Consider the following 24,933-nt stretch of genomic DNA (forward strand, 5'->3'; position numbering starts at 1 on the left):
GGGTTTTTCAGTTTTTGCACTTTCGCTTTTTCCTCCTAAATCATAACCCTTTCAATTTTCCACCTAAAAATCCATATTATGGCTTATTTTTTGCAGCACCAATTCTACTTTGCAGGGACATTAGTCATTTTACCCAATAATTCATGGCGAAACGGAAAAAAAAATCATTGTGCTACAAAATTGAAGAAAAAACACAATTTTGTAACTTTTGGGGGCTTCCGTTTCTACGCAGTGCATATTTCGGTAAAAATGACACCTTATCATTATTCTGTAGGTCCATAAGGTTAAAATGATACCCTACTTATATAGGTTTAATTTGTTGTACTTTTGGAAAAAATCATAACTACATGCAGGAAAAATTATACGTTTAAAAATGTCCTCTTCTGACCACTATAACTTTTTTTTTATTTTTCCACGTACAGGGCGGTATGAGGACTCATTTTTTGCGCCGTGATCTGAAGTTTTTATCGGTACCATTTTTGTTTTGATCGGACTTTTTGATCACTTTTTATTCATTTTTTAATGACATAAAAAGTGACCAAAAATACGCTTATTTGGAATTTATTTACGTGGACACCATTGACCATGCGGTTTAATTAACTATATATTTTTATAGTTCGGACATGTACGCACGCGGCGATACCACATATGTTTATTTTTATTTACACTGTTTTATTTATTTTTTTATGGGAAAAGGGGGGGATTCAAACTTTTATTAGGGAAGGGGTTAAATGACCTTTATTAACACTTTTTATTTTTTATTTTTGCAGTGTTATAGGTCCCATAGGGACCTATAACACTGCACACACTGATCTCTCATGCTGATCACTGGCGTGTATTAACACGCCTGTGATCAGTGTTATCGGCGCTTGACTGCTCCTGCCTGGATCTCAGGCACGGAGCAGTCATTCGTCGATCGGACACAGAGGAGGCAGGTAAGGGCCCTCCCGGTGTCCTGTAAGCTGTTCGGGACGCCGCGATTTCACCGCGGTGGTCCTGAACAGCCCGACTGAGCAGCCGGGTCACTTTCACTTCAGACGTGGCGGTCAGCTTTGATCGCTGCGTCTGAAGGGTTAATACAGGGCATCACCGCGATTGGTGATGTCCTGTATTAGCCGCGGGTCCTGGCCGTTTATTTTTTTCCTGCATACCAGGCTGTATGAGGGCTCATTTTTTGCGCCATAATCTGTTTTTTGTATCGGTACCATTTTGGTATTGATCTGACTTTTTAATCGCTTTTTAACTTTTTTTTTTCTGGGATATTATAAAAATTTCAAATCTGTGGTTTGGTATTTTTTTACATTTATCATACGGGATACATAATGTTATATTTTCATAGGTTGTACAATTACGCACGAAGCGATACCAAATATGTTTATTTTTATTATATTTGCATGTTTTTATATAGGAAAAGGGGGTGATTTGAACTTTTAATATGGAAGGGGTTAATGCAGCGGTCTTCAAACTGTGGCCCTCCAGATGTTGCAAAACTACAACTCACAGCATGCCCGGACAGCCAACGGCTGTCCTGGCATGCTGGGAATTGTAGTTTTGTAACATCTGGAGGGGCACAGTTTGAAGACCACTGGGTTAATATGTGTCTTTCAAACTTTTATTAAAACTTTTATTTATTATTATTTTTTTTTTTTTACACTTTATTAGACTTATGAGGAATCATTAGATTCCTCATACAGATGAATAGATTCTATTGAACTCTATTAATCTGTGTGCTCTGTGATCCATTGATAGAGCCTGGTCCAGCCAGGATCTATCAATGACAGAGCGGGACAGGAGGAAGCAGAGGTAAGTCCTCCGGCTACCTCCATAGTGGATCGCCCCCCTGCGATCGCGCTGCGGGGGGGCGATCCACCCCACTAGCCCACCAGGGAGCATTCACGTGTCCCTTTAGACGCCGCTGTCAGCTTTGACAGCGGCGATCTAAAGGGTTAATAGCCAGCCGCGGCGATCGCCGCATGCTGGCTATTAGCGGCGGCCCCCGGCTTCTGAGAACAGCCGGGGGCTGCAGAGTATGGAGCGGGCAGGAATCCCGAGCCCGCTCCATACATACTGCAGAGCGCCGCAATACAGTCTCCCCGTGCAGACGTGCGGGGAGCGAAGGCAGAGGACGCAGGTCTGCACGGGGAGTAAGAAGCCACGCCCCCTCATCTCCCCCCCGCACGTCTGCAGAGCAGGGGAGAGAAGACATACACAGCTTCTCATCTCCCCTGCTCTGCTTCCGAGCAGGCAGGAGTTGGCAGCCCGCTCCATACAGACTGCAGATCCGCCGCACTTGTCAGGTCCGGCCCTGCTTGCCAGAAGCCGGGCGAAGGGCCGGACAAATTCACCTGCCCGGCGCCCAAAACTGCTAGTCCGGGGCGTCGGGCAATAGAAATTCCACATCCCTGAGGGGATAAGATGTCTTAGGATGGAGTACTTCTTTAAAGTCAATGGAACTTTCATTTAAGGATAAATTGAAGTGGAATTGCTTGAGTAAATTCCTCTCAAATTCCTCAGTGTGAACATACCCTTATGTGCTAGTGATCAGGGCTGTGGAGTCGGTAGATTAATGTTCCGACACCGACTTTGCAATTTTTTGTACTTCCGACTCCTCTGTATTAATATGTAAATGTATTTTATACATTCCTTGAAGGAAAGAAAGGCAACATACATATCATTACCACAGGACTACTGGCTGGAAAGCAAACAGTCTACTGTATTGAACATTTTAAGCCCACCAAGTTCTTCTAAGCTCTTCTAGCAGAGACAGGTAGTTGGGCAGAAGCTGCTGCCTTCTCCTTTTTGTGTGCTGACCTGCTGCTGAAGATATGGCAGTGGGAGGATCCAGGAAGTGGCATTTATTATAAAACATGATTTCTCTAGTAGAATCCCATAGTCATATTTAAAGTTTAAGCTAACAATCAGAGTTTACAAGTTTTTATAGCCTTAGCTGAATGACAGCAGTTTTTCCAATGGTTTACAGTTTTAGTATTGAACTATTGACCCTCCATTCCCTTCACTTATACAAGTGTCTCTAGTCCTGCAAAAACATATTTACTTAATCCCTTATCAGTGAGAGGCTAGGTTACCCATGGGTTCCCTGTAACAGCAGAACACAACACTATGGAATGTATAAGTATTGCCGCTCCTAATTGTGCATTGCGTGCCATATAGTGAAGCGCATGAAAAGCATGCTTCTTTACAGTCACTTAACGTGTTTGTTTTGCGGTTACGTGAGGCACTACATGCATTGGTCTTTATTCTTACAGTAGAGAAGTCATTAATTATAAATTTTTGTGAATTGGGACATTCCAATCTAAATTTAGTAGGAGTCTGAGTCGGTGCATTGTTTGCCCACTCCGACTTCAGGTACCCAAAATTTCGTCCGACTCCACACCCCTGCTAGTCATGATTATAGTCTTCTACACCACTGCCTCTCTATCAATATTAGAAAATTGTTCTAAAGTGATGTATACTTTTGATGTTTCCATTACCCAGGGTTGAAAAATACAGACCATTGAAACTAAATGAAATTGTTGGCAATGAAGAAACTGTCAGCCGACTGGAGGTAATTACTTGAACAGCACCCTGTAGCCGTCTAGGTCAAGCTGTGATATATCAGCCCCATTGTTTATATAACCACTTCTGATATTGCATCTATAATATATTATGGCACCATCCACATGTTTTCTGTATTGTCATGAATCAGAAGTATAAAATAAAATATTTGTCTATATAGCACCAACAGGTCCCACAGCACTTTACAATCTTGGAGGTACAAATATTGCCTACTAAACTTTCAAACACGAAGAGTGAGGGTCCTGCTAGCACGCACTTGCAATCTATGAGTGATGGGGTTAAGACAAAAAGTTGAAAGTGCATTATTGATACTATGGTCCAGGCATGTTTTATGAACAGGGTAGGTTAGATAAAGGTGGATGAACCAGTCACCAACTAATCTAAAAAGTGCATAGAGGGAATTGGGAGACTGTCAAATATGGCACTTTTGATGTCTCCAAGAGCCAGAAGTCTTAAAGTGATAGAAAATGAGACCAATTAGTTTTGTTATAGGCCTTCATGAATAGATGTCTTTAGGGCACATTTAAAATTACAGAAGCTAATGCACAGATTGCTCAATGTTAAATTCAAAAACATGTCCTCTCCTTTACCCAGGTTGTATGTAGTAGCACAACTCTATTGAAGCTCATAGGGGTTGAGCTGCACTATTATACACAACCTGTGGATATGTTACTTTGCTGGATGTACATGCTGCTGATTTCTGGAATCTTATGGTCCGGTCCAATCAGTTGAAGTTACCCTTAGTGCTGGGTATACACCGGTTCATACCGAATATCGGTGTGTTTTTTCTGTACGATATGAATTTCTTCCCTATACCGCAGTACCGGTTGGGCCCCTCCCCCTCGAATTATCAGCCGCAGTGCGCTGGGAAACTAATCATATATGACCCACGAGCGCTGCTCTGAACTATCAGCCGCAATCATGTTACCCGCAGGCGCTGCTCTCCTTCTCTTCCTGTGAGCTTCAGGTGCTGGAAATGATCAGAAGTTCTGTAGCGCCAGCAGCCCATGTGCTTTCAGCGCTTGCTTGGGGGAGGTGACGGCTTCCCTTTTCGATCCTGCGCCCGCGGCTCACAACTCCTTCATTTCCAGCGCCACGGCTCACAGGAAGAGAAGAACAGCGGCAGCAGGTAACATGATTAGTCGTTCCCCCCCCCCCAGATGTGGGCACAGCGCTGTGGCCGATAGTTCAGGAAAAGCAGAGCAGCTCCCGCGGGTCATATGATTAGTTCCCCAGCACACTGCGGCTGATTCATTCGAGGGGGGTAAGGGGGAAATGAGTGGAAAAAATGCCGTCCAATACCGTGGAACTGCCATAAGTTTGAAAAATACTGATACACATTTTTGGTCATACCGCCCAGCACTAGTTACCCTAGGCCCTTCTTTTAGAATGTATGTTAAAATGGGTGCAATCTTGAAGAGTTTTGCCATACTGTATGGTTAAATAAAAAAATCAATAAACCTAAACGGATAGATTGTCAATAGGGTCCTGAAGTCCCTTTGCATCTTGCATTTAAATAATCTGTGACAGAACAACCTTATTATCTGTGATAATAATGTTAGAGAACTTTTCCAGAACCACTCTTATATGATGTCTCATTTTCTAGGTATTCGCTAGAGAGGGAAATGTTCCAAATATCATCATTGCTGTAAGTATCTGTGGTTTACTTCCCTCTTTAAAAACATACACCGGTTTTGTTCACTTAACTAATATTTTATTCTATCTGCAGGGTCCTCCAGGAACTGGGAAAACAACAAGCATTCTATGTTTGGCTCGGGCGCTTTTGGGTCCAGCACTTAAAGATGCTGTTCTAGAGCTAAATGCCTCGAATGATCGGTAAGAAAAGTGCACAATTCACATGAGCAAGTAAAAGGATCTTCTGGGTATATAGCACTTTTTTAAATCTTAATATTTAGGCTCAAACTGGAGGAAAATAGAACAAAAATACATACTTACCTTCCACTCGCCATCACGGAGGCTGTGCTCATAGAACCTAATCCCACGACCCAGCGCTTTCTAGTTTTAGTGGCTGACATGAAGTGGCTGAGCAGGCAATTCCTCATGCCAACACCAGGAAGTGCTACACATTTGAACCTAGCTTTGTGAGAGGTGACAGTGAGGGAGAAGGGAAGATGAGTATATGTTTTTTTTTTCTGGTTTCCTTGGAGAAGGGTTTGCTTTTTAAAGGCCTCCGGTACAGACACTCAGTGATCTGCTCATATAGTCTTCCTCGGGCAACTCTTCTAGCTAAGCACTAATATAACTGAACAATTGTCAGTAGATTGCTTATAAAAGTCCTTTAGAGGACTTAAAGAATGTGAAAACAGAAACTATTGTTAAAAAAAAAATAAAAAAAATTAATAAATAAATAAATTATATAAACATGTTTGATATTGGTGCAGTATTTTCCAAACTTTAAAAATTTAACAATATTGATCTTGTATGGTGAACCGTATAAACAAACAAACCAGGAACTGCTGGTTTTTGGGACATCATATATCGATGAGCCTTTAAACAGCCTCATAGAAAAGCGTAACGTGAGTCAGAATATGGCAATTTTTATCTTTAACCCCTTAAGGACTCAAAACAATCTTTGTTTTTGCACTTTTGTTTTTTCCTCCTCACCTTCTAAAAATCATAACGCATTCAATTTTGCACCTACAGACCCATATATAAAGGCTTTTTTTTGCGTCAATAATTGTACTTTGCAATGACATTACTTATTTTATAACATAATCTGCAGCGAAACAAAACTTGTGGGGTGAAATGAAGGAAAAAAAGCTATTTTGCTCCTTTTTCGGGCTTCTGTTTCTATGCAGTGCATTTTTCAGTAAAAATGACATTATCTTTATTCTGTAGGTCCATACGGTTACAGGGATACCCAATTTATGTAGGATTTATTTATTTCTCGGTCGCTCTTCATTGGGGGACACCGATACTATTGGGTATATGTTCTTGCCGCTAGGAGGCGCTGGCACTAGGAAAAAGTCGGCTCCTCCCTGGCAGGGTATACCCGCCCACTGGAAGTGAAGTAATCAGTTTTATCTAGTGTCAGTAGGAGGCAAGACACCGGGTCTGGGAGCTCCCCAGACCTGGTCTCTTGTTTTATTATTTTCTAGTTACGTATAGTTAGGTTCTTTTTCCTTTTTTGTTATTTTTCTAGATTGGGCAAAAAGAGCATGGCACTACCTGGTCTCCCACATGCAAAGGGACACGGTGCAGCATAGAGTATCGACCGTTAACCCCTTCTGGCCAATGGCCAGCGCCTGGAGGTGTACCTTGGGTCTGGGTACTCCACTGCCCCTGCTCGCCTCGCTATGGCAGCCTGGCATGATGCAGAGCGGCTTTTAGCTGGCTGAAGACATCAGGAGGTGAGTATAGCCAAGAGCTAGTTAGATATATGCCCTCTTTTGTGCATTGATTCACTTACTGAATCTCTAGCAGCACTATGGCGGCACTTAAGGTGTTAATTATCTCCCTGGGTCTCTCCTACCTCTGCTACTCTGTGGACTCTGTCCGCAATGGGACAATTTTGGTGAGTCAGTATATATTTATTATATACTCTCCCGCCCGTACACTCAGTCTAGAACTTGGGAGTTACGGCGGCCACTTCTGTTCAGGTCAGCTGCCGGCTTTAGCAGCTGCTCCCTGCACTTTCTGCTGCTGCAGACTCTTATCCCCTCCTCTCCCCCTGGCTGTTCTGTTCTCCTCTGGTGCTTTTCGCCAGCAGGAGCCATAATGGGGGTATGTAGCTCCGCCCCTTTCTTCCCGGGCTCTGCGCAGGACTCTGGAGATCAGCTGAGCGGTCGCAGCTCTCTCGTAGCTGCCTTGTTTCAGCACCCGCAGACTCGCCTGCAGTGGGCGCGTCAGTCATGGGGAAGCCATAGCTTTTACAAATGCCGACGGCCTAGTGTGCTGGGGACTCGGAGCGTAACTCCCTCTTCCGACCCCGCCCCTACTTCGCAGGAACTGGGGGTTATAGGTCTCTTCCCTGCCCCACTGGCCGTCATTATGGCATGGGGGAGTCAGCAAAGCTCTGCCCTCCTCTCCTGCAGTGTGGCATTGAGGGGTCAGTGGTTCCTCCAGCCGAGGCTGTCATTGGCACTGTTTGTCCTTCTCTTTACTATGGGCTGCGTTGCAGCCGTGTGTTCAAAAAGGAGAAAAACAAAAATCAGGTATAACATTTACTGAATCTCAGCTCTTGGTTTCATGCTTATGAATGAGCTCCCTCTGGGGGCAACTTTCTGGCTGCATCCCTGCAGTCTCTCCATATCAGCCCTTCAGACAGGACTTATACGACCGTCTCTGGTGGGTCATTACAGAGGATGCATATTCCCTTATATAACCCTTGGGATACACGTTATGTCTGTTTCCCCTGCTGACTAATGCCAGGTCATGTTTGCCGCATCCACGGTCGATTCCAGTCCCTCTCTAGGGGTGCCTCAATTGGTGCCATTGCAATTCTAACGGAAGCTGAGGGGCCCCTATGAGGTGTCCTCCCCCTCCTCCATGATTGGGCATACTTCCCTGTCCTGTGCCAAAGTCTACCACATAGGTTTCCTAATGCCCTTCCAGGAATGAAAGGCTCTGCAGTGGTTTTCTCCACCGCTGGTCACCCGTCTTAGGTAGCCGCGCCTACGGCTCCTTTTTTTCCCCTGTACCCCATAACAAGGGGGTTTCCGGAGGAATGTCCATATACCAGTAAGCCAGACTGTCTACGTGGTTTTCTTCTCCACTCACGTCGGCTTCATCTGCAGCTGGAGTTCCAGATCCCCAGCTCTAGTGTGAGGGTTCCACAGAAGTGACCCTGCGAGGACATGGATTGGACTTGATACATTGAGGGGCAACAATGGTCAGCATGGTTTCCTCTACCACCTGTCATAAATCTCAGTGCTGCCGTATCTGCGGCTGGACTTCCGGTACCCCACTGCTATTGCGAGGTGTCTGAAGGAATGACCCGGTGTATACTATATGGACCCTATGCCAGTAAGCCAGAGAGTGGTCTGCATGCCTCCTTCGCTGCCTGTCACTCATCACACGGTCATGTATCTGCGGCTGGAGTTCCAGTACCCCACCACTAGTGTGCGGTGTCCAAAGAAGTGAACTGGTGTGGACCCTATACCAGTAAGCCAGACCATGGTCTCTGTGGTTCCACCGCCGCCTGCCCTCCTCACACGGTGATGTATCTGCTGCTGGAGTTCTGATACCCCATTACTAGTGCGAGATGTCCGAAGAAGTTACCCGGCGTGTCCTATGGACCCTATACAGGGCAATGGGGATACAATCCATGGATCCTCTACCTCCCCTGATCTCAGAGATGGCGGGGATACTATCCATGGCTATTAGGCTTCCCAACTCTCCTGCATGGGTGCTGTTGTCCCCTTATCATCACTGGCCAGCGCCTGGAGGTGTCCTCGTTGAGCTTGACTGTGGTCTGCTTGGTTTCCGCTGCTGTCGGTCTCCTATCACAGGTCTGCCGCGTGCAGGTCTGGAGTTTCCCCACCTCCCTGCTGGTGTGGGACAGGGTCCCTGCAGGTACAAGGGACTGATGCCAGACATTCGTCTGCATAGTTTCCTACACCACCAGGTCGCTCATCAGTTTGGCTACACTCCAGTACCCCGCTTTCTGTGGGGGGATTCGAAGAAGTGACCCTGCTCATTCAAGGATCCTATGCCAGTCAGCCAGATGGTGGTCTATAAGCTCACGGCTGGTGGCTGCTAATCCAATTTCAGTGTGTGGTTCTGAATGCGGTATCCTGGTGTGTTCCATGGTCCCTATGCCCATTAGCCAGACTGTCTGCATGGGTTTCTACTCCAGCAGGTCACCTCCCTCCTTTCTGCCACTTCCGCAGCTTCAGTCTGGTGCCTCACTTTCATTGTGAGGTTCTGAAAATGTGACTCTGTGGTTTCAGTGAATATTCTTTCTTCCTTATACCTTTTTAAGTTGGTCTGGTTTTGCATGGTTTCCTACACCAGATGCATTCTTCACCCCTTGCGTCTGTGACAGCGGTCCTGGTGTGTATCACAATTAATAGACAGGGTGTGGGCGTTTCCTGCAGATTCCATGAACCTTTGCAGCGACAGCAGCACTCCGTTAGGTGCTGCACCTGTTTTCCATACAGCCGGCACTTTAGATGTCTGCGGTTTCTTCGTGGCTGCTGTCTTGGTGCCCCACTACTATCGTGCGGTAACCATGTCTATGTTCCTACATATGCTACGGACACTCTGCACGTATAGAGCCCACCTCCCCTCCTTTTCGGTGGGGTGTACCTCGGCCCTTTCTGTGATCTTGTACAGGTCTGCTGCAGTTGAACACAACTGTTCTGGCATGGGGTCTGATGGGGCGACAGTCTGTTCTACAGCCCCCCCTATGCCTCCAGGTATCTTTCCTGGTTTCTGGCACAGGGTGGCTGTCTCAATCAGCAACCAGATTGGCTCTAACGCACTGTCAGTCCCCTTCTCCTCCTTGTTTTTTTTTTTTTTTTTTACTCTCTCAGGGACCAGGGTTTCACCCCAAAAGGTTCCTCCCACATGCTATAGGTTAGTGCGTGTGCATCTTACTTGCATTCTCTGTACCCAGCACCAGTGTCCAGGATTCAGATCCCTCCGGGGACACACATGGTTCCTCCATCCCTCGCTATGTTGCCGCAGGGTTGCTGTGTTCTCCCAGTACTTTGACCCATTGCTGCAGGGATTTGTGCCCTGTTCCTACAGTACATTTTGTACTTGACTATCTCCTTCTGCAGGAAGTACAGGGATCAGGAAGCTCAGCATGGTTATTAACTGAGATTCCTCTCACCACCCCTTGTTTTCCCCTCCACTGGGGGATTGTTTCGCTAAGTGCTTCTACTGCCGACATGGAGTCACCTCTTTCCTCCTACATGGCTGGATCCTTGTTTTTGCTGAGAGCATTTAGAAGTGCTTTGTACAGGCTATGCCTGTGTGCTTACTGCCCACTATTGCAGCCCGGCTCTCCTCCTATTTCTTGGTTCTCTCCTGCTTCTCATGCAGCCATGGCACTCTCCTCTGTTGGTGGAGTTTATGCAATCAGAAAGGGCTCAGCATCAGCAAGTCTAGCCACCGTCTGTTGTTTGGGCTCTGCTATTGCTCTCCTTCCTTGGTGCATTCTCCCTGGAGGGGTGTGTTTATCCTTCCCTTTGACAGTGTCAGTTGCTCTATACTGACACAACAGTCTTCTGAAGTAACCTTCAGGTACCCAAATCCTGAGTCCCAACTGGGTTCCCTTTGTTTCCCTCTGTTTCCCTCTCTGTCCCATTTGTGGGGAGGTCTTTCTGTACCACACCTTTTTTTTTGTCCAGACCTAGACGTATGTCTACCGCAGCGCTTCACGGTGCCTGGGTTTGCACATCCAATGGGTGTAAGCCTTCTAGGAGACTCTGGACCCTCCCTTCCCATGTCGGCCGCTCCGGTATTCCAGGATGCTCCTTCTCAGGGCATTCCGTTCCTTTTTAACCATTTGTTACCTTCCATCTCCTCCATCGGTGTCCATGTATTCCTGGGATGGAGGGTGTTCCGGTCTGCCAGATTATGCCAGTCAGGCCAATTTGCCATCTACGTGGATGTTGGTTTTGGAGCCTGCAGCGTTTCAATTTCAGTCATCGATCTTATGCATTGTACCTTTCTAGAGCCTGTTTCCATCTCTCTTCCTTTTTTCCAGAGGTTCTGGTCTCCACCTTGACTGTACTCTCCTTCTGCTCAGGTGTGCACTGCTCTCCCCGGCATTTTTTCGCCATGTTTTCTTGAATCGGTTGGTTCTCTAGGCTGGGGTTCCCTTGTCGGCAACTTCTATTTTTGTTTTCCAACCGGGCTGGCCCTCTGTCCGGTTCTGTGTTTCTGGAAGTCTGATTCCTATCTCTTTCCAGGATGGTTACGGTCGCAGGCTTCCTGGCAGCCCTTCTTGTCTCTCTATGTGGACCATAGGTTTGAGCCTCTACAACGGACGATCCCTTCCTTGGCATCCTAGTCCATCTCCATGGACGGTGGGACCTTCCGGACACTCAGTTTCTGGGTCTCGGTTGCCTCTTGGCCCAGGGTCACGTCAGTTTCTGGACTGTCTCCCCTTCTCTGGTGGTTATTTCCACCCTAGGGGACTGTTTTTGTACGTACCAATAGTATCGGTGTCCACCAATGAAGAGCGACTGAGAAAAGGAGATTTTTTTTTTTTTTGTACTCACTATAAAATCTCTTTCTCATAACCTTCACTGGGGGCCACCACACCCACCCATTTCTTAATTTTTGGTCCGCTTCCTCGTTTCCAGTTCTTGGGTTTTTTCTCTGGGATTCTTTTCTAGGTTCCTTTCGGACATATTTCTTTGTTGGCTTCTCCTACTGCTTTTGTGACACATTACTTCATTTCCAGTGGTTCCCTAGTGTCAGCGCCTCCTAGTGGCAAGAGCATATACCCAATAATATCGGTGTCCCCCAATGAAGGCTACGAGAGAGAGATTTTACGGGGTGTACAAAAATCTCCTTTTTACTACTTTAAAAAAATAACTACATGCACCATAATTAGTATGTTTAAAATTGTCGACTTCTGACCCCTATAACTTGTTTATTTTTCCGCGTACGGGGCTGTAATATTTTTGAGCTGTGGTCTGTAGTTTTTATCGGTACCATTTTTGTTTTGATAGGACTTTTTTTTATCTTTTTTATTAATATTTCTATGGTATATGAAGTGACAATTTTGGACCTTTTTTTTTGGAATTTTTTACGTGTATGCCATCGACCGTGTAGTTTTTTTTTTTTTTTTATAATATCTTTTTATTGAACAGCATTTTAGATTTACAAAAGATATATCTGGAGAAATAAAAGATCAGACAATGGGTTTCATGTCTTATCATAAAGATGAACCTACAGACATGTCACAAACATAAATCATCCATGGATATATAATCGATAAGAACATATAAGAAACCAACCTCAAGTAAAGGTATCATACATCCTGATAGGTAACATAAGTAGCAGTACGTCCGGTTCTCTTAGCTATCTTCCCTGAATGAGACAATACTAATAAATCACAATCTCCTGTAGAGCCTTATCCTCGTTGAGTCCCCGATATCTCCCATCTCCCCCTCCCCTAAACAGATGTCATTCTCTTCTCACCTCTATTAGCTTGGCATGAGCCCCTCTATAGTGCATATCGACCGTGTAGTTTAACTAACCTTATATTTTAATAGTTTGGACATTTACGCCTGCGGCGGTACCACTTATGATTTTTTATTTTTTAAATGACATTATTTTAAAATAAATGACATTTATTTAAAAAAAAAAATAGGAAAAGGGGCTATTCAAACTTTTTATTAGGGGGCTTCTTATTCACATGTAATTTTTATTTTAGCCCCCACAGGGGGCTATACCATGCAATCATCTGATTGCATATACTGATCAATGCTATGCCATAGCAAGCACTGATCAGTGTTATCTATGCTCTGCTGCTCCAGCCTGCTGCAGTAGATCGCCGATCGGACTACGAGGAGGCAGGTGAGGACCCTCCTGTCTAGTAAGATGATTGGGACATTGAGATTCCTGTATGCCCTGTGTCCTTAAATACATTGTATGTAAATTTATGTCCTGATGCGTTGAGACTTAGCGCACCAGGACGTACATTTATGTCCTGCACATGAGTACCAGAGCAGTGCTTGAGGTGTGCTCAGCAGGTCTGGGCTGCTATCAGCAGCCAGGGACCCACCGGTAATGGCGGGGGATCAGATTCAGACCCTTCAGATGGCTTGATCAATACAGATCACGGCAATGCGGCACTTGTTATAGCTGATCTGATCACCTGTGGCACGGCCATGGGGATCAGATCAGCAAAGATGGCGGAAGGAGGTCCCCTCACCTGCCTCCGCCGCTCTCCCGGGGTCTTCTTCTCTGGTCTGACATCAAGCAGACCAGAGAAGTAGATAGTTGATAATACTGTTCACTGCTATGCCTATGCAAAGCATTGAAAAGTATTAGAAATGAAATGAATGCTATAGATAGTCCCATCACATTCCCAAAAAATTTTACAAAATGCGATCAAATAGTCACAAATACACAACAATGGTTAGAAAAAAAAAACTACAGATAAAAAAAGAGCCCACAGGGTCAAAATAGGGCAATTTCTCGATTTGGTTCAATTGGGGTACACAGAAACAGTGGGTATATGCTGCTGCCACTGGGATGCTTGACACTAGGCAACAAAGAAAAGTCGGCACCTCCCAGCAGGATATACCCCGCCTACAGACTTTGAGCAAAGATTTTAAGCTTAGTGTCAATAGGAGGCTGAAACAGGTCTGGAGTTTTCCAGACCTGGTATGAAAAGGCAAAAATGTACCCCTTAATGACAATGGACGTATATTTACGTCCATTGCTAGCTCCTGTTATGGGAAGCATGCTCAGAAGCTGAACGCGCTTCATACCTGGTGGGTCCCAGTTGCTATCAGCAACCAGGACCCGTGGCTAATACGGCACCCCGCCGATAGGGATGATGTCCGATATTAACCCTTTACCGTCTAAAACTGGAGAGAACACTTGCCGATTAGCTGAGCTGGTTGTTTGGGACCGCCACTGTGAAATCGCGACATCCCGAACAGCTGAGAGGACGGTGGGAGGGTCCCTACCTGCCTCCTCGCTGTCCAATAGGTGTTCTATTGCTTCAAGCCTGCCATGCAGGCTGAAGCAGCAGAGCACCGATAACACTGATCTATGCTAGTTCATGTTCATGTGATTTAACCCCTTCAGTAATAAGTTTGAATCGCCCCCCTTTTGCCATAAAAAAATTTATAACAAAAAAGTAAACATTTCCAAACTATTAAAATATTAATTAAACCTCACAGTCAATGGCGTACACGTGAATAGAGATGAGCGAACTTACAGTAAATTAGATTCGTCACAAACTTCTCGGCTCGGCAGTTGATGACTTATCCTGCATAAATTAGTTCAGCTTCCAGGTGCTCCCGTGGGCTGGAAAAGGTGGATACAGTCCTAGGAGACTCTTTCCTAGGACTGTATCCACCTTTTCCAGCCAACGAGAGCACCTGGAAGCTGAACTAATTTATGCAGGATAAGAAATCAACTGCCGAGCCGAGAAGTTCGTGATGAATCAAATTTACTGTAAGTTCGCTCATCTCTACACGTGAAAAAATTCCGAAGTCCAAAATTTTGTATTTTTGGTCACTTTGTATACCCTTAAAAAATGTATAAAAAGCAATCAAAAAGCCCTATAAAAACGAAACTGGTACTGATTAAAAACTACAGACCACAGTGCAAAAAATAAGCCCTCACACATTCTTGTATTTTGAAAAATATAAGTTATAGGGGTCAGAAGACGAAAATGTAAAACATACTAATTTTGGTGCATGTAGTTTATAATTTTTTTTTTTTTTACAATAATATATATAATATATATATATATATATATATATATATTATATAATTTTATTTTATTTTTTTTCTCCTGGTTTTGTTGTAGATTTTGTGGTGAATTGATTGATGTCATTACAAAGTACAATTGGTGGTGCAAAAAACAAGCCCTTATATGGGTCTGTAGGTGCAAAATTGAAGGCGTTCGGATTTTTAAAAGGCGAAGTGAAAAAATAAAAAATTAGCAAAAATGAGAACCTGTGGTCCTTAACCCCTTAAGTGCCAGGCCCATTTTGGCCTTACGGACCAGACCAATTTTATTTTTGCATGTTCGTTTTTTCCTCCTCATAACACTTTTTTTTATATTTCCATCCACAGACCCATATGAGAGCTTGTTTTTTTGCGTCACCAATCAAACTTTGTAATTAAATCACTTATTTTACCATAAAATGTACGGCGCAACCAAACATATATTATTTACCGTATATACTCGAGTGTTAGCCGTTCCGAATATAAGCCGAGGCCCCTAATTTCACCCCCCCCCAAAAAAAAAAAAAAAAAAAAAAAACACACAGGAAACCTCGAGTATAAGCCTAGGGTGGGAAATAAATCCTCCCACCCTCCTGTCATCATCCAGTTCCCCCTCTTGTTCTCTACTCACCTCCCCAGTTGCAGCTCTGTCGGTCCTTCCCTAGAAGCCATCCAACGTCGCTGCAGGGACCGTCCGACTTCTAGTGGGGAGGGTGAGCCGGTTTGGGCCATCCATCTTGACCGAGAGGCCCTCTTCTCCGCTGTGGGCTGCGCACGGACGTCCCTGCATGGCAGCGTCAATGCAGCGTCACTAGTCCAGGGCCGGCCTGGAGCGGAGAAGAGGGCCTCTTGGTCAAGATGGAAGGCCCGGACCGGCTCACCCTCCCCACTGGAAGTCGGACGGTCCCTGCAGCATAGATGGGTGTCGATGGACGGCCCTTCCCCTCGCCACCTCCACCGGCATGCCTGCATGTCTTTTTTTTTTTTGTTTCGTTTGTTTTTCCCCATCACTCGAGTATAAGCCGAGGGGGACGTTTTCGGCAGGAAAAACTATACTCTAGTATATACGGTATATGGGGAAAATTGAAAAGAAACTACAATTTAGCAAATTTTGGAAGGTTTTGTTTTTATGCTGTACACTTTACGGTAAAAATGACATGTTTTCTTTATTCTGTGGGTCAATACAATTAAAATGATACACATCTTATATATGCTTTTCTATAATTGTACCGCTTAAAAAAATCTCAAACCATTTTTACAAAATTAGTATGTTTGAAATTGCCCTATTTTGACCACCTATAACTTCCTCATATTTCCGTATATGGGGCGATATGAGGGCTCATTTTTTGCGCCATGATCTGTAGTTTTTATCAGTATCACCTTTTGCCTAGGTTTTACTTTTTATACATTTTTATTACCTTTTTTTGGAATAAAATGTGACAAAGCAGCAATTTTGGACTTTTTTTTTTTACGTTTACGCCGTTCACCGTATGGGATAATTAACAATATATTTTAATAGTTCAGCACGTGGCAATACCAAATATGTGTATTTTTTTTAAAGCTTTTTTGGGGGGTAAAATGGGAAAAAACGGACGTTTTCCCATTTTTATTGGGGGAGGGGATTTTTCAACTTTTTTTTAACTTTATTTTACATTTTTTTTTTTTACTTTAATAGTCCCCATAGGGGACTATTTATAGCAATCATTTGATTGCTAATACTGTTCAGTGCTATCAGTCATCTTCTGCTCTGCTCTATCTCAGACCAGAGCAGAAGACCCCGGTAGACAGCCGGAGCCAGGTGAGGGGACCTCCGGCTGCCATGCTGGATGATCGGATCCCCGCAGCAGCGCTGCGGGCGAGCCGATCATCCATTTAAAGTACCGCACTGCCGCAATCTGTATTGATCACGGCATCTGAGGGGTTACTGGCGGACATCCACGCGATCGCGGATGTCCGCCATTACCGGCGGATCCCTGGCTGCTGATGGCAGCCGGCACCTGCCGCGCATGACGCGTGCATTAGAGATGAGCGAACTTACAGTAAATTCGATTCGTCACGAACTTCTCGGCTCGGCAGTTGATGGCTTTTCCTGCATAAATTAGTTCAGCTTTCCGGTGCTCCGGTGGGCTGGAAAAGGTGGATACAGTCCTAGGAGACTCTTTCCTAGGAATGTATCCACCTTTTCCAGCCCACCGGAGCACCTGAAGGCTGAACTAATTTACGCAGGGAAAGTCATCAACTGCCGAGCCGAGAAGTTCGTGACGAATCGAATTTACTGTAAGTTGGCTCATCTCTAGCGAGCACTATTCCGGAGCGTAAATGTACATCATGGTGCGTTAAGTACCACGGCACAATGACGTACAGTATGTTCAGAGCAAAAGTTCCAAAGGCTTATTTGCATGCCTCCAGACAATGCCCCCAGCAGTATACTTCACAAAACCACTACAACAGTGATTGGGTGCAGTGGTGATGTCCTGTATACTGGGCTAGGAATGTGAACCCTCTACCTCGTAAGCTAGGTATGAGATGTCACTGCAAAATATGCATAGGCACAGCATTGATCAGGATAATCTAGGATTTAGTTCACTGGTCTGCCAAAAGGCTCTGGTGGCCATCTTTGCTTGTTGGATCCCCCATGATTGTGCCGCTGGTGGTCCCATGAGTTCCCTCTAGCCCCGCAGATACCTCAGACATTTGATCAGTATTGATCACAGCATCTGAAGAGTTAATGGCGGGCATCAGCGTAAATATACGTTGTGGTGCATAAAGTACCAGGAAGTACATTTACATAGTCATTTAAGGGGTTAAATTTACCACCACTAATATATTGGCGCTTGTGGAAATGTCAAAACTAATCAAATTTAACGTTAATGAAATTGTATGGTGTAGATGTAAAAAAAAAAAAAAAAAAAAAATACCGAAATCGAAAATTGCTTATTTGTGGTCACTTCATATATTAGAAAAATATGAACAAAGAGCAATCAACGTCCCATCAAAACAAAAAATGGTACCAATAAAAATTAGAGATTGCAAAAAATAAGCCCTCATACAGCCCCGTATACTGAAATATAAATGTTATAGGGGTCAGAAGACAATTCCTTTTCTTACAAAGTAGTAAAATAAAAAACTAATTAGGTATTGTAATTGTATGGACCTATGAAATAAAGATAACCTATAATTTTAACAGTAAAGCACACTGCGTAGAGATGTAAACCCCTAATTTTTTTATATATATTTTTTGCTTCACCAAATGAGTGATGTCATAACAATTTACAATTGGTCATGTGTAAAACAAAACTATATGGCCCTGTAGGTGAAAGATTGACAGATTTATGGTTATTTAATGGCGAGATGGAAGAAAAACTCAAAGTAAAAAATCGCTGTGTCCTCTCGGGGTTAAAGGAGTCCTGCTATACATTCTTAACAATATTTGATGTTTCAAAGAAGTAACTGTCTGGACTGTATATTAATTGTTTCCTTTACCGTTTATTTTCTTTCTTCAGAGGTATTGATGTGGTGAGGAACAAAATTAAAATGTTTGCACAGCAAAAGGTCACGCTTCCAAAAGGTCGGCATAAAATTATAATCCTGGATGAAGCTGACAGGTGCTTGCCTTTCTCTGTTCTTTTTCAGAAATGTATTTTGTGTGTGTGTGTGTGTGTGTGTGTGTGTGTATATATATATATATATATATATATATATATATATATATATATATATATATATATATATATATATATATATATATATATATATATATAATCTCTATGTTTTGGATGTATCCTCATGATAAGAATATTTCACAAATCATGTGCACATTAGACTCCTTTAGTATGTAGGGACATGGCCTCTGTGTACTTCTGTTTATACCTGCTGCATCAAACTCAAATGCAGAAATATTCTGAGTATGCCTTATCCATATAAAGCAGTGTTTCCAAACCAGTGTGCCTCCAGCTGTGTCAAAATTACAACTACCAGACTGCCAGAGTAAGCCCTATTACAGCTCCATTACAAACATAGCCATAATACAGCCCTTTGTATGAGCTCACAAACGAGATTCCAATGGCTTGTTAGATTATAATTACTCATTTCAAGGCTATGTCAACACATGAATTCTCCAGCCTTACATAGTCTATATAGGGGATGGGTAACTTAATATATTTATTACATATATCACCTATATATCATCCAAAGTTCTGTTTGTTGTTGGATACAATTAACAAGCTTGGGTGAAGTCATGCAGTGGGTAGTTAATGCAGTGGGTGGACATTTGTTTCAACTCCTTGGCATCACATGTAATAATTTTAAGGATTGGGTCACATGTAGCCCATTCACAGCGTATTTGACACTGTGGATGCCCTGATGACCAGTGCTGTGGAGTCGGAGGAAATTTTGGGTACCTGGAGTCGGAGTCGGCAAACAATGCACTGACTCAGACTCCTAAACAGTTACTGCAATGCCACCCACCCAAGTTGGTGACGAAAGATTATTTTCAGCCCTAAAAACAATAAAGTCTGACTTAAAGGAGTAGTCCAGTGGTGACTCAGTGGTTTACAACTTAAGATAGGGGATAAGTTGCAGATCGCGGGGGGTCCGACCCCTGGGGCCCCCCGTGATCTCCTGTACGGAGCCCTGACAGCCCGCGGGAAGGGGGCGTGTCGACCTCCGCACGAAGCGGCGGCCGACACGCCCCCTCCATACAACTCTATGGCAGAGCCGAAGTGCTGCCTTCGGCAATCTCCGGCTCTGCCATTGAGATGTATTGAGGGGGCGTGTCGGCCGCCTCGTGCGGGGGTCGACACCCGATATCTCGGCGGAGAGCCGGGGCCCCATACAGAGAGATCGCGGGGGGCCCGAGCGGTCGGACCCCCCCGCGATCTCAAACTTATCCCCTATCCTTAGGATAGGGGATACATTTTTCACCACTGGACTACCCCTTTAAGAGCCTCTATGAAAAAGAGGATCTGGCAGAGGCAATTCTCTTCCTTAGAACTCTACATTGAATTGATTTGCATTTGCTAAGCCTATAACTAGATTTCAAGATTAATATAAACCATTTCTAGGTTTTACAGATTTTGGTGTTTAGTTCATATAGATAAGCTTTGTTTTTGTTCTAAAACAACCAAAAGTCTCTATGACATCGCGCCATTACTCTGACACGGCCGCCACTACCTTAGCGACGCTTCCTTAGAGATAACTACTTCCGTCCACAGTCAGAATGCACCACGGAGGTCCCCGGCTACCAATAATCTGTCCAACACTTTTGTACTACACTGGCATGTCATTCCTGCATGTCACCACCTGGATTGTATTCTCATCTTGATTCTACATGTCTTTACTCATGCTAATGTCGATTATTTGTTTTTTTTCTGCAAGTGATGCTTCATTCACTGCATTGTAGTTTGGCCCCTCCCCCCATTTATTTTGGCACCAAATTGTACTGTATTTAAACCCTGTATGTACTGTATAGCACTCACTGATTTCAAGAAGGGGATGTTGTCCCCCGAAATGCGTTATCCTGTTTACTTTGCTTTATTCTCAATAAAGCGGTCCAGCTTTGTTCCACATCACTTCTCTGGTCCGATCCTTTTTTTCCACACTGGAAACCACAGGATTTTTTGCATCATTCCATGGTACTTTCTCCAGGTTTGGCAAGCCCTTTCCTAAACCCTTGGCTCGGCAGCTGTCTCCAGCATTGTTACCCCGCTTGGTGGGTTGATACACGAGTTTTCCACTCGCTCTAGGTGAGCACCCATTACCTACGGGCAACCTGTGTCCACCTGCCTCTACTTCATCATTCCTTCTTTATTTGCGGTAACACACTAGGCGCCCCCTGCCGGGCTTTACTTTTCTCTTCAAATACATATTCTACAGACATGATGTGAGTTTTAGCTTTACAATAGCTGGAGAGCCACTTGAACCCAGGTTATTGGTGGGGGTCCCAGCATTTGGACCTCCACCAAAAAAATGGGCTGCTTATTCTAGAATGTCCGGGCCTATTTTTGATTCCAGTCCGGCCCTGCCTGTAAGTCACTTATATCATTGTGTATTCGCTTGACTGTGTCCCATCAGTGCTATAGTCACTGATATCTTTGTGACATGTATGTTGCCTTTCTTTCCTTCAAGGAATGTATAAAATACATTTGCATATTATTAAAGGGGAGTCTGAAGTACAAAAAACTGATGAGTTGGAACATTTATCTACCGACTCCACAACCCTGCTGATGACCGTCCCTAGAGTGAGCCTCCTGCTGTGCCCATGTGTCCCGCATTGTCTGCTCATAGCAGCAATCCACCACTGCGAGCAGACACACGGATCTGCAAGTCACACGCACATGTGCAGTTTCCTCACAGACATCGTGGCCGCTCCCCCTACTCCCTGAGCTAGGCAGAGAGCGGCCGTGATGTCTGAGTAAACTGCACGTGCGAGCGAGATCCCTGTGTGTCTGCTTGTTTCGGCAGATTACTGTTACGAGCAGACAACGTAGGACACATGGGCACAGCAGGAGGCTCACTCATCAAATACGCTGCGGGTGTGCTACATGTGACCCTAACCTGAAGGGCTATGATAGAAATGTAAATACATATAATAATTCAACATGGTTAAGAGTATATATTAAAGAAAAACAACAAGAGGACATCATTTTAAATTAGAGGAGCAGAGGTTTATGCAGTAATGTCAGGATGTATTTCTTTACTGAGAGAATAGTGGATGCATGGAATAGCCTAATAGGCTAAAAATTGCTTGTACTCGTGTACCTTGAAATGGTTTCATTAAATAAATGTAATTAGTAAAGGGTGCCTGAGCTCAAGGCACCCATAGGATAGGTCTAACCAGTGGTCACTTGTCCCCCCGGGTAAATTAAGTGAAAAGTGAGCAGCAGTTGGACCTCCCCCATACATACGCTGATCTTGGGGAAAACCCCTTTCTTTTTTTTTTCTTTTTTTTTTTTAAAGGTTACATTTTACTGAATATATTGAATGTTTTGTTTACAATAATGCTATATACAGTATGTAATTCTCAGAAACAAACAGAAGAGCATCTATATAATATACCGTATTTATCGGCGTATAACACGCACTTTTTAGGCTAAAATTTTTAGCCTAAAGTCTAACTGCGTGTTATACGCCGATAAGCCGCTGCAGTTCAATGATTTAAAGCGGGCGCTTTAAATCAATGAACTGCAGTGGCTTTGCAGGTGCAGAGACCCCCAGCGCTGCCGGCTTCTCTGCCCCTGCCTGTCCTGGGGTCTAGAGCCCTGCTACCGGCTCTTCTCTTCCCCTGGCTATCTGCGCCGCTGCCCGTTCTCTCCCCCTGACTATCGGTGCCGGCGCCGATAGCCAGGGGATGAGAAGCGGCGCCGGCAATGGGGCAGCGGCGCCGACAGACAGGGGGAGAGAAGGGGCAGAGGCACCCATTACCGGCGCCGCTGCCTCGTTACCTCCCCCATCCCCGGTTGCATAATTACCTGTTGCCGGGGTCGGGTCCTCGCTGCTTCAGGCCTCCGGTGTGCGTCCCCTGTGTCGTTGCTATGCGCTGCACGGCGCGGCGCAATGACGTCACTCATCATTGCGCCGTGCAGTGCATAGCAACGACGCATGGGACGCACACCGGAGGCCTGAAGCAGCGCGGACCCGACTCCGGCAACAGGTAATTATGCAACCGGGGATGGGGGAGGCAATGGGTGCCGCTGCCCCTTCTCTCCCCCTGGCTATCGGCGCTGCACCGCCGCAATGGTGTGCCGGCACCGATAGTCAGGGGGAGAGAACGGGCAGTGGCGCCAACAGCCAGCAGGAGAGAAGCGGCGGCAGCAGGGCTCTAGACCCCAGGAAAGGCAGGGGGAGAGAGGCGGGCAGTGACGGCCTCTCTCCCCCTACCTTTCCTGGGGGTGTATTGGGGTATACGCATGCACACACACACACGCACCCTCATTTTACCAAGGATATTTGGGTAAACTTTTTTTTACCCAAATATCCTTGGTAAAATGAGGGTGCGTGTTATAGGCCAGTGCGTGGTATACCCCGATAAATACGGTATATTTGTGTATGTGTGTATATATGTATGTTCCAGCATCACGGCTAAAGATATTAACATGAAACTATGTCAACAACAAACATAGGATAGGTGATTTTAACCCTTGCTCACCCCCGTTTGCCAGGGTCAGGGTTTTTGTTTAACGTCCCATACAAGTCTATGGGAAATATATGTTACTGCATAACTTCCAAACGGCTGGAGATATTTCGATGATACCTGGTCACATGTTACTTATATGTCCACTTAAAATATAGGATAGTTAATTTAACCCTTAACTACCCCCATTTGTGAGAGTCATGGTTTTTGTTTAAAGTCCCATGCAAATCAATGGGAAATGTATGTTCCCACATAACTTCCGTACAGCTGAAGATATTTCAATACCTGGTACACATATTACGGGTCGGGATATGAAGTCAAAAGCTTTCTGATTTTTCCCCACAACTAGGATTAGGAAGGAAAAACCGGGCAACACCGGGTACTCAGCTAGTTGAATGATAAAATTCTGATATATATCCATGGCATATGCATCATTTTCTAATCAATGGGGGCCTGACTGCTGTCGGGACACCCCCTTCACCCCAAATTCACTAAGTTTGACTGTGATTCTTAAACACATTTTTTTGTTGTCATATCCCCTACCTCTGAACTACATAGTTTCTTTATGGAAACACTGTATTTCTCTTGACCTATAGCATGACAGATGGAGCACAGCAAGCTTTAAGAAGAACAATGGAAATCTATTCCAAAACAACACGCTTTGCTCTGGCCTGCAACGCCTCTGATAAAATTATAGGTATTTAGAGATTTCTTTTGTATACTTTGAGTGTATCTAGTTTGTATTTTATTTAGTGTCTAATAATGATTTCTTTCTCCTATTTCTCTCCAGAGCCCATCCAATCTCGCTGTGCTGTTCTCCGCTATACAAAATTAACTGATGCACAGGTTCTTGCCAGGTTGATGACAGTGGTGGAAAAAGAGAATGTCCAGTGTACAGATGATGGCCTTGAGGCCATTGTATTTACTGCACAAGGAGACATGAGACAGGTAGTATATTGAGTGTTGTATGTCTGTTTGGATGCCTTGTAGTTCTTACTGTCAACTGCATTTCGACTTCTGAATGCATTATGTTGGACCAAGTCTCTGGCTACGGGAGTGGCCAGAAAGTTTACACATATCCTGCCATTGGATCGTTATGACAGGTACTCTTTAAGTGCAGATTAATACTTACAACCGCAGCAGTGTCCCATCTCTGTCTGTCTAAAAAGAAAGTTTGTTCCTGGACTGCCCCTTTTAATGAGTGGAGCAGTTGCTTAAAGTGGAACTCCGGTGCATAAATACTTGTCCCTTGTCCACAGTGTCTGATCGGGGAGGAAGGGGGATTTCGACTGTTGGGACCCCATGCGTTCTCGTGCCCGGCTCTCTCCATGCACAGAGCGGAGCTACTTCCGACCTCGGTGGCCGACACGCCCCTCCATGTATCTCTATGGGAAAGCCGAAGATACAGCATTTGTGTATCTGCGACTCTCCCATAGAGATACATGAAGGGGCACATCTTTGTGCCGTGATCTACAGTAATCTGTGCACAGGGAGCCCGGGGCGCTGGGCAGAAAATCGTTGGGGGATTGGGCAGGGGTACTGGGGGTTCCAGCGATCAGAAACTTATCACCAATTCTGTGAATAAGGGATAAGTACTTATTTAGCAGTATTCCCCTTTTGATATATTAATTGAAGCTGGCTGTTAAGCTGTTTGTTTAAAAAAATAAAATAAAATTGTACACAGATTTTAAAATATATATATATATTTTTTTTTCATTCTTCTAGGCCTTGAACAATGTGCAGTCCACACATGCAGGCTTCGGAGTGGTAAACAGTACAAATGTATTTAAGGTAAGCTTTTCTAGTAAATGTGGAAAGGAAAATAGTGGTTT

At 44.5% G+C, this 24,933-nt stretch overlaps 1 protein-coding gene across 1 annotated transcript in view; it reads left to right on the forward strand.

Moving 5' to 3' along the window:
- RFC2 (replication factor C subunit 2) overlaps positions 1-24,933 on the forward strand; it is a 55,039-nt gene that overhangs the window by 9,029 nt on the left and 21,077 nt on the right. The window contains exons 2-8 of the mRNA XM_056560539.1: positions 3,496-3,565; positions 5,183-5,224; positions 5,306-5,412; positions 18,474-18,575; positions 23,698-23,798; positions 23,892-24,049; positions 24,827-24,892. Of these exons, the coding sequence (XP_056416514.1) occupies positions 3,496-3,565; positions 5,183-5,224; positions 5,306-5,412; positions 18,474-18,575; positions 23,698-23,798; positions 23,892-24,049; positions 24,827-24,892 (646 nt within the window). The remainder of the gene's footprint in view (positions 1-3,495; positions 3,566-5,182; positions 5,225-5,305; positions 5,413-18,473; positions 18,576-23,697; positions 23,799-23,891; positions 24,050-24,826; positions 24,893-24,933) is intronic.

The sequence above is a fragment of the Hyla sarda genome, chromosome 2 (genome assembly GCF_029499605.1).
Source record: "Hyla sarda isolate aHylSar1 chromosome 2, aHylSar1.hap1, whole genome shotgun sequence".
NCBI lineage: Eukaryota > Metazoa > Chordata > Amphibia > Anura > Hylidae > Hyla > Hyla sarda.